Source organism: Molothrus aeneus, chromosome 5 (assembly GCF_037042795.1).
Source record: "Molothrus aeneus isolate 106 chromosome 5, BPBGC_Maene_1.0, whole genome shotgun sequence".
NCBI lineage: Eukaryota > Metazoa > Chordata > Aves > Passeriformes > Icteridae > Molothrus > Molothrus aeneus.
The window spans coordinates 57,045,353-57,064,731 of record NC_089650.1 but is presented as its reverse complement, the minus strand read 5'-3'; the positions used below and the strand labels follow the sequence as shown (position 1 = coordinate 57,064,731).

Sequence of the window (19,379 nt, the reverse complement as noted above, 5' to 3'; positions counted from 1 at the left end):
AGAGAGAGGATCTACCTGTAGGAGATTTTTATTTTGGCCTGGACAGGAGACTTGGTGATCTCTGGGGAGTGTTCCCTCCTCTCCAAAATCTTAGCACATCATCAAAAGAGACAATCTTGGCTAGGAATGAATACCCACCACAGACAAGATCAAGACCTCATCCCCTCCGGGCATTGCAGAGGTTTCCAGGGCAGTCCCAGCAGACTTTTCATTGTGAGAGCCACCTGGAAAGATTTAATACAGTAGAAGGGAGGACAAACAATAACTGTCTTCTTGGAATACAAGAGTAGGAAACAGCAGGGGTCCATAGAAATGCTCTTGAGTAGAAGCTCTCCACCCACCAGAAAAGCTGAGCATTTCCTCTGTGTTCCATGCAGAGCTCAGCAGTCTTTCATTTCAAATGGCTCCTGGCCTCTATCACAGACAGTTTTTCTGCATTATATTGGCTTTCCTGGATCCCAAGCTTAGGAACCCATCTTTTTCCTCAAGCTGCAAGCTCCCTACATGCATCCTGCTTTGTGACTGCTCTAGGAGGGTTGGATCCCTGAAAGGTGGGTGCTACAGCATCATGGCTTCACACTATCACCACTTTGTGGATCTAACACTCTGCATCTGCAAAGGAATGGTGGGATAGGTCTACACTGATATCTAATTGTCAAGGATTTTATGACTGATTTTCACAATCAAAATCAAAAAATTCAATCCAAATACCATTTATTTAATATTTCAATACTACTATGACAGCCACAGGAAAGCTGATGAATTTTGTCTCCTCTTGGAGTCAGGAACTCCTGAGGCAATGACACAGGTTTTCAAAAACTGCTGAACTGCTTTGCTGAAACTTTAAAGAAAAAAGTGCAACCTGAGGCAGAAAGTAGTCACAGAGCATTTCAGTGCAAATTATTAGCATTGCAGGTATTTATTATTGACTGCAAATGGGAGTGTGCAAAGCACTCAGCAAAAGGCACAGCCCCCAGCCCAGCACTCAGGCAGCTGCCTCCCCACTGCACTGGGGCAGGGCTCCTCCAGCACCCCACTGCTCCTTGTGCCTGCTGGCTGTCAGCCACTGCCTTCTGATGACAAAGCATATTTTAGGAATCCTTTTGTTTAAAGCAGTTGGCTCGCTGCAAAGAAATAGGTGAAGTCTATACCTAAGGCATTCCCACTGAGCTGGATGCAATTTTTCTTTGTGTTCCTTTGAAATCTTCCTCTTTAATAGCAGAATTTCAGACTAATAGCTCTTCCTTTTTCAGCCTTTCCTGCTGGAATAAGGACTTTTCTTGCTCCCCATTCTGTCAGCAATGTGGTGGCTTTGAGGAGGAATGCAGTACCTGAGACTGGCAGTGGTCAATCTTTTCAAAAGGACTTTTGGGGGACCTGGTTTGAGCCTACTTTCAGGAAGAGAATGTCCAACAAAACCAATTCCTGTGCTGAGGTGTTTAATGCACCCAATGTCATCAAGTATTTTTCAGAAATGGGGTCCCAGCATTTAGCAGAAGGCAAGGGTGAGGCTCAGCTCTTCCACCCTGTGTGACCATCCTCCCACCCAGCTCCACGGTGACCCCAGCCTGCATGTCTGTGTTGAAGGATGGTCCCAGTGCCCCATAGCCAGGGTTTCTTTCCTCATTGCTGTGGCTGTGCTGTACTGACTGGTTACCAGCCCAGCTGTGCTGGGGTGACCTTTACTGCCCTGCACTGTGGAAGCTGTTCCATTTTTTATAAATACCTCAAAGTTCACTGCATGAGGGTACTGCAACTAGGGCTTCCTCCCTCTGATGCAAGGAGTAGGAGCAGCTGCTTTGAGTTAGACTCTTTTGTCTGCCTCCACTGGCTGTTACAAATAATGATATTTTCCTTCCCCCTCCTGCTCACAGGTTGGGCTATAGTTTCTCTGAATGCTTTATGTTGCAATTTCACCTTTGAAATATGCACCTTTTAGAAGCCACTCTAAATTCTGATTATATCTCTGTTTCTCCTGAGGAGATGAGGGAACACACTCTTGTGTCCAAATTACAGAGTTAGCTACCCAGGTGCAACACACATGCCAAGTTGGATGAATAGTGGGAAGAGGAGCATGCCAGCAGTCCACAGTCATTGCTGTATATTTCACTCCCTGCATTGTTAGTATATTAAGTTGCTGCTTGCAGAGAGCAGGAATGCCCCTGGAAAAAAAAAGCAAGGAGGGAGCAGGAGTAGCTGTGACACAGCTGGCTTCTGGCAGCTCTTTAGACTGAGCACTCATTCCTGTCCATGCAAGCCTGCAATTTGAGGCAGCTGTAGCTGCTCACCTCAGGGCTGAGTTTGGGTGACTGTCTTTGAATGTTTCTGATGATTGCCTACCACACTTGCTAATGATAAGTGCTCAGTGTGGGGGAATTTACAGGCACGACTTTGCTGCAAGCAGACAAGGAGTTTAGCTGTGATCAGAGAGAGGTGCTCTTCTCCTGATTGCTGGGTCCCTTGGTCCATGCAGCAAGAGGCTGGTATCAAACAGTGCTGGCAGTCCAGCTTCTGCCAAAGAGAGCAGAAAGAATCTGGTGGTGCTCCAAAATACAAACCACTGGACGGATGTTCAAAGAACCTGTGCTGGAATGGCACAGGGAGGACACTCACCCTGTGCAGAGGAGCCCTCCATGGGCTGTGCCATCCAGAAGAGAAGGACCACAACAGTAGTGCCAGCTTGAAGGCATCTGTTCTCATGGGCTGAAAACTCCCTTGATGTTAATTACAGGGGCCCTGGCATTACAGTTACATATGAGATTTATCCAATATGCACCTTTAAGAGTTTGTCTTGATCCTTCATGGCTGTGATTTCCGATTTATACTAGTTTAAGATCTGAATCTGACACCTTATCCAGTGTGCTGCATACTGATGGTTAGAAAACCTAATTTGTCCTAGAATAGCCTGGTTTTGTAAGAGGACATTGCACTGAGAGCCTTTTCTTGTATAATAATTTTGCCTTAGAAACTGATTACTCATGGTTCCTATCAGATCTGAATTGCAGATATCTGGGGAAGTGTAGCACTGGGATATTTTAGATTGAAATCACTCTGCTATCTGCTCTACTACAGCTCTCTTCCAAAGTAGGCTTTATGTTATAAATTACTTTATAGATTTGTAAAGCATGACATAGAAACATTATACACCCTGTGAGTGCTTTAAAATTAATTTGTTCTTGAGCGTGTCCATGTATGAATGAATTTGACATAAGCTTTTCAATTTTATGCTTCACTACAGAAAGTGCACACAGTACCAACTGTAAATCAACTGCCACACTTACTGAAATAACTACTCAGCTATGAATAGAGAATCTGCCCAATATTTAAAGAAGATTTAGATACAAAAATAATAATGTGTGCAAGACAGCTGGCATACTACCCTGGGACTTTGGAATCTAAACCAGTGAGATTAGTAAGGTAACATCAGTGTGCAGATCCTTCAGGTTAGGGTCTGTCTGACAGACAGACCAGGAACTGAAGGAAGTTAGCTGAGATCACATTATTGTATTTCCTTGAGCTGAGTGACTCACAAGGATTCACCAGCACCTCTCCTATGTGTGCAGGTAAAGATCACATGCATGGACTGTCACAGAAAGTGGGATTTTCAATGTGCATGATTGATGTTCAGAAGGGGTGAGCAGCACTTAGAAACAGCATTTTTCATTCTTTTATTATTTAAAAAATGCAATTTTGGATCATAACAATTCTTTATGAACTTGTGTCAAATTCAGCAATAGTGGTTCCAGCCCTCCCTTACCTGGGAGAAAGGAGCCCCCACAGCCCTGCTGCAGGGCAGCTGCTGCTCATCCAGGACATTCTGGAGAATGTGGCTGAAACCTGTTCTTTCAGTGTGATCTAATTCAATGTAAATGGCTTCACTGGCCTTTGCCAAGCTAAAACCTGGTGGTGCTGTGTCTCAACCATAGGTTGTACCAGACAGAAAACTCACTCAAATATGTTCTCTGCTCTACTTAACTGCTGAGCATTTGTACAGTTGCAATGAAAGGTGAAACAGTCACAGCAGGAGAGCTGGAGAACATCTTATTTCAGGTGACCTCTGGCTGGAGCTAGAGAACATCTCTAGTAAAAGAAGGGCTTTGGCTCAAATCTCTGCGTGTGCAAGAGTGGGTTTTGACCTCAGTGAACATCTTGTCCTTTGAACACCAGGTCAGGGAAGAATAGCTGCCATACTTTATTCTTCCACTTTGTGATGCCAGGCTTTTTTTCTTCTACTTTTATACCAGGTCCCTCAAATCATGTATTTTACTGAAATTAAGTTTTTCAGAATTGCTTTTCAAAAGGCTGACAGAAATCTTTTTTATTTTTTCTGTTTCTGCTACTGACAAAAAAAAATCAATGATTCTTACAGCTGCCATGCTGAGAACCCTCAGCTCATGCTGCTGTGCTGAGAGTCTAGGAAGACCCACAACAAAAGCAGAAACCTAAAAGAGAAAGAAACTAAAAGAGACCTCACCCAACAGCCATAGATAGAGGTATTGAAATTCCTGTTGACTGTAGTGATTCAGCAAAGAAATCTTTGTCCTGTATACTACAGGGAAGTTTACTATATAAGACATACACCTCAGAAGCAAAACCAAGCCTTTTGATGGGTGAAATAACTTCAGGAACAGACTTTAAAAAAATAATGCATTTATGGTAATAATATAAAGGGATGAAAATTGAAGGTGCAATTAAACAGATTAAGCCCAAACTTTGTTGCTTCTCTGAGAAAACAGTGGAAGTAAGCTTCAGTTGAGAAAACAAGTAAGAAGAATGGTTTTTATTTTCAATAGGATGTTAAATGCTGTGTTCTTATAATAACAGGCACAACATGATGCTTTTGAATAGCTTAGGCAAGGGAGGTTTCAGCACTCCTGCATTGTGTGACTTACATACAATCATTGACATGTTTTGCAGACAAAAGAGTACTCAAATGAAAGTATTATTAGTAGTAATACCAAGTTCCTACTAAAAACCCCAAAATGCTTTTTATATGGGTAAGTATTAATATAACTACAAGCAATTCTCGTATAAATCTAATATTTCCACTACTATTAATAGCTGCCTGCATAAAAATTGTTGGGTTTTTAGGTGTTTCTTTTTTCAAAAGTCAATGGGGAAAACTTTTCTCCAAATGTTTTTATTAAAAAATATGACAGAGCTACTTTTCAACTCAGTCCTGCTATTAATTCTCCCCAGGATGCTCTGGGTTCTGGGAGGTACTCATAGCCTCATTGCCCAGTGCTCTGATGACAGCAATGCACTGCAGAAACCAAGTCAGGGCTCTCTCTCCTTCTCTTGCTCACCCCTTTCCCTGTCAGCATGTGAGAAGGAGAAAAATGTCTTCTCCTGCTCCTTGCAGGCTCCAGCAATGAAGGTGGGTCTGGCTCTGGAGTCCAGGTCTCCATCCAGCAAAGCTTTTAAGCACACAGTTAATCCATCCCCATTTAGAAAAGTGCAGCTGCAGCTGCATTTTGCCAAGTGAGACCCAGGAGCACAGGCCAGCCAAGGGGCTTTGGTAAGTGCTTTGGTGAGCAGGGATGGGCAGCTGAGAGGGACCACAAAAAGGCAACAGCCAAAAGGAGCAGAGAGGGAAGCTCCAGTGGTGTTGGAGCAGCAGGGGCAAGGAGAGCTGAGTGCCTTTGTTGACTCTGTTGTCACCTTTTCCAAGTCACTTCACTGTGCCATTAGAGTTAACAGCAATCTCTTTGACAATATCCTTCTGAGATTTACACAAACAAAGGGCACATTGTTAAAGCCAAATGTTAATAATGACATCTTTGGTGAAATTACCTGGTTTCAGAGGTAATTTCCGTTATCTCTCTAGAACTTGCCAAAAGTTTTTGATTCTGACCTTGGGGACACATCTGTGACCTCACAGACTTCCACTGCAGTCAGGATCCCATTAGGTCAGGCACAAGGAAAGAGAGAGGAGTCAGGGCAAAATGCTCAGACTAATTCTCCAAACATCATGGGCAGATTTAAGAGCAGCCAAGGAAAGTAACTCACAGCCCCTCTGCTTGTGGAAAGCTACACATGCCACATTCATCAATGACCACAGGGAAAAGAGCAGCTTTCAGGCAAGTTAGTTTCAGGAATGGGAATAACTGAGTGTCTGGGAAGGAGGGTGAGACTTCGGTTGCTGGGAGTAAAAAATTAACACATTAATAAAAAGCCAGACCAACTGAGGAGCCCCTTTTCAAGAGTCCCTTTGCACTGCCTGGGACCAAAGCCCAGCTCAGCTGAAGAGCAGAGCACAAATCCAGATCTCCATGCTCAAGAGTACTCCCCAACATGCCATGACAGCCTCTTGCCTTTGGTACATGGGCTGTTAATTTACTGGAACGTTTGAAGCACAGGATGAAAATGTCTCTGATGATCTCAAATGGGAAGCCCTTATTCAACAAAATGCTTCACAGGAAATTTTCTTTTTGGAGAAGTACATACCAAAAAAGTGCTAAGGACTGCATTGTTCAAGACAAATCTAAGAGTTGCTGTCATCTAAAATAAGCAGCTAGTGCACTTTGATGTACAGCAGAAACTTTTTGGATGTTACAAAAATAGCCCCTTGTATTAATCTGACAGGTCCAGCCCCCTGGAGGTGCACAAAGCAGAGCTTTCTGATGCCTTGCTGAGTCCCTACACCATCAGCTCCTGACAGAAAGCCTTCTTCTAAATGTGCCCTGTAGGCTTGACTAATTGCTGTGATGTATAAAATACAGCATACAGAGGCTGAAAAATTATGTTTAATTATTAGCTACAAAATCTCAGCATCATAAAGATTGTTTCTGTTAGTGATCTGACAAGGCTTCTTATATCTTACTGCAAGATGTCTGTGGCTTTAACTCATCAGGCACTTCAATTTTCCCTCAAAAATAGGAGAATTTCATCTTAAGAAGAAAATTAAACAACTACTTTTTATACTAAATATGCTTAACCTAAAGCTTTCTCCTATTATTTTATAAACACCTTGAGATTACAGAGGCTCAACTAGCTTAGTAAAGATGAATTTCATGTGATCCTGGGAATACAGCCATTGCATTAGTAATTCTTCTTTTCTATTGTGTTAGGCTTTTTGTAAATAATCTGCATGATTAATTAATGGAGACTAATTAAGAAGAAAGGACATGGTTTACTGTACTATTAAAACCTGTTTATAGCCACAGGCAAAGTGTCATCAATATTTCTAGCTGAAAATTACTACTTGTGATATAAATCATGCAGAATTTTACTGTAACCATTAAAAAAAGCTAAAAGAATATTTTATCACTGGGTACAAGCAGCCATATGCAGATTTAAAACGATGTGACCAATTGCATAACACATCAATGTATAGGATACTTTGGAAGAAAGTATCATATGCATTGATGTATGTATGATGTATGTATGTATCAAGTATGAACTTGATTATTTCACAGATCTTTCAAAAGACAGAAGAATCTCTTTAAACTACCTCCAGAGCAGGGCCACTCTATACATCTAAATAAGACCAGTCAAGTCCTAATATCAGTTGTTTCACTGCAAATATGCACTTTCTTTATTGTCTTTAACAGATTTCCCTAAATTCACAGTGGTAGCAAAACAGTTACCACTGTCCCAAACAGCTGATTTATATGCCAAAGAGCATGGTGGAGTAAATGCCACTTAGGACCAGTTCTATCAACCTTGTTCGTACAAACAATCACATTGATTTAAATAGAATCAATCAAGTCAGCAGGATTCAGTCAGGCAACATCTACATTAGCAAGAGGAGCAGCACTGCAGGAGGAAACAGCTTGTGCTGGGGCCCCAAAGCCCGTGCCAGCAGAGTGGTGCAGAGATGGTGTTATTCCAGCCAAGCTCCTGCTTGGCCCCACAGTTGCCTATTAGCAGCTGGAACAAACACAATAACTGGGAAATTCACTTCAGAAACATCCTCCTGATCCCAAATGAAACAAGGATGTGGGCACATCCCCAGGTGGCCACAAGCCTGCCAGTATCTCACATGCCTCATCATGGTTTAGCAAAGAGAAGTCCCTCTGAGTCTTCTCTGTGGTGTTCTGTAGTAAACAAGGAGACCCCCGACCAGGGAATGACTGGAATCTGACTCCATTGATTCAGAATGCTGAACAATTGCTTTATTAAAATTCTATTCTATTCTATTCTATTCTATTCTATTCTATTCTATTCTATGGATACTATACTATACTAAGATACATACTAAAGAAAATCCCGTGGCTGTCTCCAGACAGCCAGGACACAGCTTTGACCCAACCCAATAGGCCAATTAATATAAAAAAATGATCACTGGAGTCCAATTAAGAACTCACTTCAGGTAAACAGTCTTCCTATCACATTCCACATGTGCAAAAACAACAGGAGGAGCAGCAAGTAGGGATAGGAATTGTTTTCTTCTCTCTGTACTTCTCCAGGAAAAAACCTGTGAGAGGGAATTATCTCTGTCTCTGTTCAGAGAATGTGAATGCCATGGTGTTCCAAGGAAGGGGCTGCACATCCCATGTGCTGAGGTGGCAGCACAGACTGTGTGTCCTGCAGGGCTGGACAGGCAGGGACATCCTTGGGTGATCCCAGGGAAAGCTCAGGTGTCTGGGAGAGCATGAGGTGCATGGGAACCTTCATCAGTGCTTGAATGAAGACTTGGTTTTCCAAAAATACTTCCCAATGTGTATCCAATTGGTGTCATGCTTCTGAATTTTAACGGCTGCCACCTAATCTGCACAAAACAGCCTCAGTTCCACTGAACCAGGATGTGCCAGAGGAGGCAGGGAGCCGAGCATGAGTACATCACTACAAATTCCTGATCATTTGCTCTCACAGTGCAGAAGGACCAAAATAAAATAGGGGAATAGGAAAATGATATCCCTATTACTTGCTTAATAGGATACTTTACCTCATTTTCCCCCAGCATTATAAATGAGACAGCTGCCTTGCTTTGTATCTCAGTACTCATCCAGTGTACCCTTCAGCACCTCTATTTGTTCTATTTTTCATTGCTGCAATAATGGTAGAGATAAGCCAATGGAGGCACTCCAGTACCAGTATGCAAAACCACAGCTTCCAAGACAGACAAATAAAATTCTTTTTTCAAAAAAATGTACCTACACACATGCAGAGATTTTTTTTTCCTTACTGCCTACTGTGAATCTTCAGAAAAGTCAATATGTTGATTATTTTCAGCAGGGACATGCCAATCACATAATCAATACATTTACATATTTCCAGCTACTGTATGTAATTTCTCTACTGTATTTTGCAGTTCTTCTACATTAGGCCCAGCTAGAAAATACAGCTCTGGTGGTAGTTTGGCTCTATGTGATTTAGTAAAGTCCTTAAATTCTTTTCAAAACAGTTTTCAAGTGATAGTGGAACCATTGGTCTGTGTTCTTAGTAAAGAAATTACTGTTTTGAGATAGTGTCTCAAATTCTATCTGTGTTAGTATCTCCTTTCAGGCTCCCCTTGAACAGCAGAAGTTTGGGCCAATTGATTACTCTGCCACTCTCTCAGGAAATAATTGTTTTCTCCATTTTGTTAGGGATTTTTAGCTGTTCAATTGCGTAAAGTGTAGATGTACAAGTACTTTTTTTCTTGATACAAATCCTTCAGCTTTCAGGTGACTTAGTATCTGCCCTCATCAGACATGAAAGGTTTATGCCCTGTGCAAAGTGCTGTAAATTCACAATAAATTACAGGAGTAATTACAGGAGGTGTAATTACTGAAGATACTTTGAGATCCAAGTACTGTTAGGTTCCCCTGGGCTTTCTCATGGGCACAAGATCTCACCAGAGCAGGCCTCTGTGGGTGCATAACTAAAAGCACAGTGCATGGCTAACCTTAAAATTTAAGCCAATCAGAAAGTTTGTCCATATAAAAGGATTTGGCAGGCTGGGTCTTTCAAATGGTACCTATGATTTTGGAAGTATAATCAAAACTGAGGAACAATGTATCAACAAAATCTTGATGTATCATTTTTATTACTGTAATTTCTCACCTAGAATAAAGACTTCTACAGATCTTTCCATATTGAGATGAGAACTGATACAGTTTTATCTTTGGTCTAATTCATTGTAATGATTTGTAGGTGTTTGTTTTTTAATTTTGCATCTTTATTCAAATATTTTTGAAGCAGACAGGTTAACACAGTGTTTAAAATGGCTCACCAATCAAAAGGTATTACTGAGTGTTTTGATTCTGACATGACAACAGAAAAATTAATCTTACTGACACCAAATTTATTTACTTGTCTATGTGTTTATTTATGTTCTGTCACTATTTCTTCCTCTGTTAATCCCAGTTTTTTTCATCTGCCTCCTTAGTAATCCATTGAATCACTTACCTGGCTTTCAGAAAATTCCCTGTCTGGATAAGTTGAGGTAGAAGACTGAACCATTTACACTCTCCACACTACATCCAATAAAGAGATTGTTTACAAATTATACTGTGATGTGCAAGATCTCACTTGATTATACCTTAACTATTCTGTTTTTCCCTCCCTACCTCACAGATGATGGAAATGCTTAAAGCAAGTTCAGGTAGTATGACCCAGACTAACGTAAGTGTGAGCATGGCACCCAGGGACGAGCTGTGAAATGTCTGCGTGCTTCTGCCAAACGCGTTGCATGGCTTTCTGCTCTTGTCTCGTGTTTCTGATGTAGGCAGCATGTTCAGCAACATGTAAGCATTTCATTTGATATTTATATTCCAGCTCAGCTTTGGTTTTGTGTAGTCTTAACATTCTGCCTTTTTTGGTAGCTTGTGGCAGCTGCTAGTGGCAAATCTGCAAGCTGTGTATGTCATTCCTAAGTGACCTTCAGAGGTACCTGCTAGGATCAGGACCCCCTTGGATATGGCTGCTGAGAAATCTGTGGTAGAGGTGTGGAAGTGTGCAGTTCAAATGGGTCAGGAGCAGAACCAGCCCTCCTGTGCCTTCCCTGGGAGTCCAGCCTGCTCCTGGTGCAGCTGGCTCCAAGCACAGCTCTGCTTCTGCCAGTGCTTTGTGACTCTTCTGTTGTCAAACTCTTGCTTCATGTGCCAGATGACACATCTGAATTACGAATGTTGTTTGCACAGTCTCTGTTTAAAGAAGGCTGCTATGAGCAAATACAATATTTTCCTGTGTTTACACAGTCCTTTTAATCTTAGTGTATGTAAAGTTTATGAAGGTTAGACTAATCACAGCAGCTTGAAGCATACTTACCCACATGGGTCTTGGGGTGCTGCCTGGTATGGCGAGCAGAACTCAGTTATTCCCTTCCTGGGTTTCTTTTCTCATAGGATTTTCATTCATATTTTAAGTGTGCTGGTGGGGGTTTTTTGTCATGAGGCTAGTCAAATATTGACCAGGTTGCCCAGCAAGGTGGTATCATCTCCATCCTTGGAGATCCTCAGAACTTGACTGGACATGACCCTGAGCAACCTGCTCTGTTTGGATCTTCTTTGAGAAGGGAATTGGAATACATGAAGTGCCTTTCTACTTAAAGTTGTCCAGGATTCTACAGTTTCATGACTGTACAGATGGGGAGTAGAGTGAAGCCACCAAAATAGCTTTAAAGCCATCATTCAAAACCAGACCACCAGAGATCAGTGTTCTGGTTACTGGTCCACTTTCCTGGATAATAAAATGGAGTTTGTTAAATGCTGGTTATTACTCTCAGTATACCCAGTTCAACTGAGCTTAAACAGATAGATATTTGTTGTTTTCTTATTATGCAACAAAAAATACGTGTTGAATAGCACGTGTTGTGTGAGATCGAGATGACTTATCAGAAACACCTCTGCTTTTGAATTACTGGAGCTATGCCAGCTGACACTGCCAGCTGTCTACATGATGTTTTTATAGCTCTTCTCAAGTTTCCTGTGTAAGATCCCTACCTCTGTTCCTAAGACATTAATGATTAGACTTTCAGAGCTGAGAAAATCCACCTACTGAGCAAGGTCACCTTTGCTGTTCTCAGTAACAAACGAAAATGCCAGGCTAACAAGGCTCAGGAAGTCCTAATTAACGTCAATGGCAAATTCAAAGCCAGAGAAAAATAGGGCTGGCAAAACAATTCTCTCTAGAGCTAAGATTTTTCTCTTTTTTAGCCATTGTAAAAGAAGCCTGGAAGCTGTATTTTCAAATATGGTTAGTGCTGGGGATGGGTTGCAGAAAAGAAAGTGAATCAATAAGGGGTTTGTGATTCCTGCCTCCTTCTCCTCACTGAGTTCCTGCCAGCAGTCAGAGCTCTGAGACTCAGCTGACGCCCTGAGGCAGGAGTGCTGTACATCTCTGTTCCCACCTGCCAAAAATTCACCATGCACCTTCTTCAGTTTGGCTCCCAAAAAGATGTGTCTCCTCAGGGATGCTGGAGCCATGACATACACAGAGCTGGGCCCAAAACCTCCCACTTCCTCCCCTTGCTACCAGAAGACCCAACTTCCCTCATCCTACACAGCAAAAAAACCAATGGCCAATATCTACCCACAGTTTTGGGTGAATGGGTGTCCACAGGGTGTATTTTATAGAAAATAACTCACAGGTCTGTCTCTAGCACCACTAAAGGATCTTGAATTTGTCTTTGAGTCTTGTGAAATAGCCCATCTTCCCAAAGTACACTATTAAGTATTCTTGCTCCTATTTTCTTCCCTTAAATTAGTCTCAGTTCAAAATTCAGATTCCCTGAACTGGGCTAATCCTCTCGATTGCCACCTCCCTCCTCTCAATGCTCTGACCCTCATCGCAGGCTTGATGGAACCAGCTGTCTCTCAGACACCTTATCTGGCAGAGAGCTGCTAAGTCCTGCAACATTTCAGCCTATTCATTTGTATAACCTGGGTTTTTCATGCTGATGTCCTTACTCAGGCATCTCTAGTTTCTGTGTAAGCTCAGTTCTGCTAGAAGAAGCTTGGTTTCCCCACTGATTTCCTTCTATGCCAAGGATGTCCCCAACTCAGTTCTCTTATAAATGTGAGGGAGCAGTCCATAAGTGAGAGTGGTTTTGGTTTTCAGTGCCTGTATGTGGGTAATAGCACCTGCAACCATGTTTTAAATTCCAGAAAGAAATATTCAAATCAAATATGATGAACAAAATCCCAACAGTCTTTTCAGCAGTGGGGAGAACAAACAGAGGAAACAATTTCCTAAGGGTGCTGTGACTTTCCAGTGTTGGAAAACCCTAGGAATATATTATTCAACACCATCAGAAGTGACATTGATGCAATTAGCCTACCTTGGGACAAGAAATAGTCCACATGACCTCCTGAGGTTCCCTCCTGCATGTTTTTGTATGATGCTGTTATTTTAATGACAATAAAAGCCTCAGAAAAAAAATGCAATCCTGGTTCTAAATTGTGTGCACATATGAGCAGCTGACAGCAGGACACAAATTCAGTGGTAAGAGTGGACAGACCTGAAGAACCACTGCAGATGGTGGAATTTCATCATCTCCCTCTTGTGCACACACACACACACACACAGGAGGCTGTAAGTCCACTGCACTCTGCTTCTGTCCCTTAGGGTGACAACAGGCCAGTGTTACACACCCAGCCAACCCCAGCAGCACCCACAGGGACAGGCACTGGGGCCCACTGGCTCTTGCTCCCACGTGTTCCTCTGCAGACCCTCTTGTCTCAGCTGCCTTCCTCCTTGAGCCTCAGAGCATCCAACCTTCACCAAACCCCGCAACACAGGGTTTACCTTCACCAGTTACAGCATTCTGAGCAAATGACAGGAGTAGTTTTTCTAAAGACCTTCAGTGCAGTTTTATTCCCCACATGAAGGTTAAATCCTCAGAAAATTACTCACAGAATGCCACCATTGATCCAAATGGTCTCCTACCATTTCGTTCACCCTTCAGCCACATATGTTTTTGACCATGCCAGATTTGGAGACTGGTTCCTTGCCCTGGTGGCTTCTCTCTGAAGTCTCAGCTACCATGACACCCTCAGTGCTTCCCAGGCAAGCACAGAGCTCCTCACACTGATGCTGGGTGGCCTCAAATATGTCCACACTGCTCCTGCTTGCTGTTTCATCTGCCCCACAAGAGCATTAAGCAAAAGTCAATGCTCTCTGAAAGGGTCACTGCCTGGCTCACTTGCCAACTGTTGAGTTGCCTCTTTAACCCTGTACCACAGAGCTGGGCATGCCTTCATCAGGACATTTCTCCTCTTATGTCCTCATCCCTGGCTGTCCTTTGCTGCTAGATACTTCCAGTATCTCTGCAGGGTCTTCTGTCCTGACATTTCCATTTGACCCATCCCTCATTCAAGCTGCAGTTGCAGTGCCCCCTCTGGGGCTCTGGGAGCCATCCATAACAAAAAGGGTAACACACCACTTCTTCCTCTGCCCCCACCTGCTGTGCTCAGCCATGTGCTGATCCTCCCCAGCACTGCCAACTTTGAACTCAGAGTCACATTATTCAGGGAGCAAACAGGTGTGTCTGTGTTTATCACTGGAATTGTGTGTAGGCACAGCTTTCCCTTCCCTGAGGCTGATGCTGCTCACAACCCCAAAGAATGGTGCTTTTTAACTTCAAGCAGAAGCTCACTCACTCGTTCACTGCTGAAAGTGTGGTTATAACTCAAGCAAGGAGTGCACTCCTGGGCAGAATCCCCAGCCCATCCAGCATATTAATATGGCTACAAGGGGTGTGGAGGAGCTTTATGCATGTGGGGAATTGAGACTGAGCCCAGCAAAGCACATTGTTTCCTGGAAGTGCATAAGGAGCCCTAGCAAATTCAGCAGGATGATCCATGGACTGAGAGGTGTGCTCTTATCTAAGTGCTTTTCTGGCTGAGGGCCACAGACCAACTTGCTCCTGAGAGCCCATGGGACAGCTGGAAAGCAAAATCTGCCCACTGGAATACCAATGCCTCTCAAGGACTATCCTGATGTGTGAAAATTGCAAGGTCTTTATCAAAGACATCAAAAAGCTCAGCAGACCTCAAGCTTCCTTCCTTCAACAGAGCAGTTTTAATCCTTCATTAGGGCTGGCCAGCCTTTCTGTATCATGTGTCCCCAGAATGCCAACATTTCCCTATGTCCAGCAGCCACCAGACAGACCATGAAGATCTGAAGAAGGACAAAGACTTTGGGGCTGTTCACAGACCAGAGCAGAGTCTCTCCCCACAGATGCCATGGAGGACAGCTTGGCTGGGCTTATGCTACCCCAAATCCTGCCCTACCACACTCCAGGGACTCCAGTGTCAGTGCCATGGGGACCACAGTGCTTGGAAACCATAGGTGAACTACTCATCCAGCATAGGCAAAGGATCTGAAATTATCCAGTGTTAAGGGCTGGATTGCCTGTATACTGTAGGCTTCCTTCAAAATGGCAGATGTGACATCTCCTCTCTGCATCCAGACCACACAAATACAACAGGCAGAAACCCAGACAGACCAGGAGCATCTCACAACCTGGCAATACATTAAACTGGGAAGTTATTACACATGAGCTGAGCTAGAGCAGGCTGATGCTCCTGCACACACTGCCTTACCTGTCTTCCTGATGCACAGCTACTTTGGATTTTCCAGTCATTCAACATACTCATCTGTAAGAACATTTTCTTATCTCTTAAGATGCAGTCCTCTTTTGTAGTTCTATTGACAATCATGCTATGAACATGAGACTTCAAGCACTCATCTACTCAATCACAGCATTTTCAGCAGTAAATGATCCTCTGAAATTCAGACTAGAGACAAAAAAGACTCTACTGGTGCTCATGGAATCAGTTTTTCTCATTACAGATTTCTGTTTCATATCAAAATGTGCACTGAAAAATATACCTCTCACTCTAGGAACCCATCTTTAACAGACTTGAAGTGGTATAAAGGGTACTTAATAGGTTAGATCCATCTCTAACCTCTGTGACACAATCACAAACATTGCAAAAGACAAGAATATTCCCCTGTTGACAAATCTATCTGTCATTAATTTTGGTCCTTGCTAGAGAGGCAAGTGGAGTTAAAGGCCAGGAGAGCATATACCTTTGCAACTCCTTTTGTCAGCTAGAAAAAAAAAAAAAAAAAAAAAAAAAAAAAAGAAAAAAAGGGAGGTTTTTTCATTTTGGAACTGGCTTGGGATACCCAAAGCACCACTATCTGGATGTTGAGGAAATGGAGAAAAAAACAATTTCACTGAAATGAAGACATAGAGCTGTCTTCAGTCTATTATATATTAAGGGGAGGGCAGTCATTCTCCAGCATGCCTGAAGCCAGCTCTGAAGGCAGAGCTCATATATTCTCAGAGGTGTTGAACTCAGATCCACTTTGAGGGGGAAGAAAATATTGCCTTTATCCAGTTCATGCCAGAAGAGATCTCAAGAAGTAAATCAAAGGACACTAGGGACAAATCTTTGATAAAAGCATATCAAAACTTTGTTTAATTTGTTTGCCCTGCTGTTGTAAAGCAGACTCACCAGAGACAATATGATCTACAAATGGAATATGTTACTAAATCAGGATACAGCTTACTGGAAGGATGAGTAATGATTTCATCTAAGTCATTACATCTTCCTATCAATAGCATATCTCTGCAGGGAACATGCTCACCTCCAGCTGAATATCATATAATCCCTGTAGGAGAGACTTCAGGTGCCTGATTCGAGGCCATGACACACCAAACCATCCAAAAAAACAGGGGGGCAGGTGGTCCCTTGTTGAGATCAGATGTGCATAGATATGTACACTTTGTGGTATGTTCAATATCCCTTCAGTTTGTAAAACTTGCTTCTGCCCAGGTATGTGGGAAAGGGCCACTTGTTAGGACAGCAGAGAGAAGGGGTGATTGTCCTGGAAACAGGCATGATCACAGACACTGTCACCTCTGAGTGTGACACCCACCCATGGGATCACTGTGCCTTTCAGACTGGACCAAGTGAGCAGGTGGTTCTGCATGTGTACACCTCCACCCTTTCAGAGCAAACATCTAAAATCCTCAAATGCTGCCCAGGCAGCTTCTCTGAACAGAGCAGGATTAATGGGTTAATGCTTGAACTCAATGGTCTTAGAAGTCTTCCAACCTTAATGATTCTGTGATTCTAAGAGTACATCTGTATGGGGGCTGCACTGGGTGAAATATCAGAATCACAGAATGGGTGATGCTGGGAGGGACCACAGTGGGATATCTGGTCCAACCTCCCTGCCCAAACTCTTGCTACAAGTGAGCCCCTTATCTTACTTCACATGCCTCCCCTGTTTGACTGTATTGGTGAACCTATTAGCTTCTGAATCCAGGCAGCACACACCCCCAGTGCTATTTTCAACATTATCACCATCCTCTCTCTTCTCTCCAGACTGATGCTGTCATTTAATCCCACTGACATTCCCTCAAGAGCATCCTACAAAATTATCTATTACTATTTGTTCCCAGAGTAGAGCCATGATAACTTCATCCTCAGTTTTCACAACCTTCTCTGTTCTGGCCCTCTTAATGCTCACCTTGTCTATCCTCAAAATGTCACAACTAAAATCAATTCCTAGCTTCAATTCTTTAGCAAACCACACTAAATCCTCTCACTGTTTCACCTTCATCCTTTTTGTCAGATTTGTGGTCCAACCTCTCGAAGTTTTCCATAAAACTACTTCTACAGCTTTTCCTGCTTTTCTCCTCCTTTCTCCTGAGATGCTCGTTTCCTTTTCCTCTTTGTGTTCTGCCAGGCCTCCTGCAGCACAAAACCTCCTCCCTGAGTGCCACCACAGGGAAGGTCAAATCATACCAGTTTCCAAGTTTTCCATAGGTTTTCTCAGAAAATCAGTCTTGTCTGTGTTATTTTTAAATCATCCCTCGATATCCCACCCACAGCTCCTGCCTCTGGCATTGAGGGGTTGCCTCAATGGGACATGAGCAGTGACTCTCTTGCTCTCTACTCCTCTGCACAAGTACAGGCAGCTGGAGGAGGAATCCATGCCCTGCCCCTGCCCAAGTTAGCCTTGCTTGAACTCAGCTCCAAGTAAACCAGAGTCAGTCTTTGTCTGCCATTCATTTTTGTAGCACAGGATCTACAGCCCATCCTGAGTTAAAACTATCCTTTCTGGGGAGGAGATGCAGCTGCTGCATGTTTCCTGCCTCCATTCTCTGGAGGAGTATTTTATGAATATGAAGAGTATTTTAAATGCCTGTGAAAGACCTGGCATTACATTAAAGTTACATTGAGGAAAATTCCCTTTGGAAAGGAAACTATGATTGAGATTTGGGTAGGGAAAGTGTCTGGCTATGTCTACACCCAGATTTTTTTTTTTTTTCTTCCCCAGTGGAAAAATAAAGGAATGTGACCTGAGGACCACAAGATACTGTCAGAGTAGAGTCTCTTGAGCAGAGGGCATACTACCCAGCATCCAGAGGACATTCAGTCACCTCTATCTTGTGTGTGGTGCTCAGGCTGAGAATGAAACTTAAAAATATTTACCATATCCAAGCAGCTATTTCAGCTCTCTGACTTACAGAAAATTATTTGCCTGACAGAAGCCGCCTCTGAAGCAGTTTGTAATTAATACATCCATTTTCATATTCCTTAAAGACAACATTTATAACAGATTAGAAAGATCAGAGATGCCACAAAGATTTCTAAATAACATGAATTAGTTGTGATTAAGTATATCACTGTAGAGTAACAAATACACGTGTCAATTGCATATCAAAGTTAATAAACAAAAAAAGGGGTACTGATGATTTAAGAAAGACTGTACAAGAGTAATTCATTCTGTAAACCAGAGTACTGGTAGGTAGCTGGCAATTTTTGGGTGCCCTTCATTAGACTTAAAAGTTTAAGTTTTTAGAGCCTGGATATTCATGTGGGTTTTCTGTTGGGTTTTTATTGTTGCTGTTGTTGTTTTGGATTTTTTGTTTTTGTTGGGGGTTTTTTTGTTGTTATCTTTTGGTTTGCTGTTTTGTTTTGTTTGGGTTTCCTTTTGTTTGTGCTTTAAGATGAAGATGCTGCAAAACTTGCATCCAAACTTAGAGGGTTTGAAAGGGCTAAATCCATTTTGCCAAAGTCACCCATAATAGATATAATATCCTGCAGCTAAGATTGTCAAGTCAGTTGTAATAGGTTTTCAAAAATGTTGCAATACATGCACAAGTAATAACTTAACTGAATTCCTTGTAAATTCTATGACTAATTAATTATAACTTGTATAAAATAATTTGATGCTCTGTTCACAAGCTTAGAATTTAATTAATTTGCAGGTTATATGCCCCTAATAATAAATGTTTCTCCATGATCTTGGTCCAGAGCCTTGTAACAGTGCACAGCTTTTCACCAGCTTTAAAGGCAGCTCTGTCACTGGCAATGGTAAAGTTTACTGAGCCCTACAAAAACTGTCTGCTTCACATAACCTTTGATGAGCATGTTGTACAAACAGCAACAGGCAGTATTTACAGGCTGCCCTTGTGAGGGAAAGCA

The 19,379-nt window shown here is 42.5% G+C and overlaps 1 protein-coding gene across 3 annotated transcripts in view; it reads left to right on the top strand.

Annotated features, from left to right (window-relative positions):
* The window catches only part of LHFPL3 (LHFPL tetraspan subfamily member 3), a 234,611-nt gene that overhangs the window by 187,456 nt on the left and 27,776 nt on the right, over positions 1-19,379 (top strand). The window contains exon 3 of one of the 3 annotated variants that reach the window (XM_066550855.1): positions 10,504-10,531. The exons of 1 other annotated variant lie outside the window; for it this stretch is intronic. In XM_066550855.1, coding sequence (XP_066406952.1) covers positions 10,504-10,520 — 17 coding nt within the window. In that variant the 3' untranslated portion in view covers positions 10,521-10,531. Of the gene's footprint in view, positions 1-10,503; positions 10,552-19,379 lie in introns of all 3 variants that reach the window. One more of the 3 variants, XM_066550854.1, reaches the window with a different exon arrangement.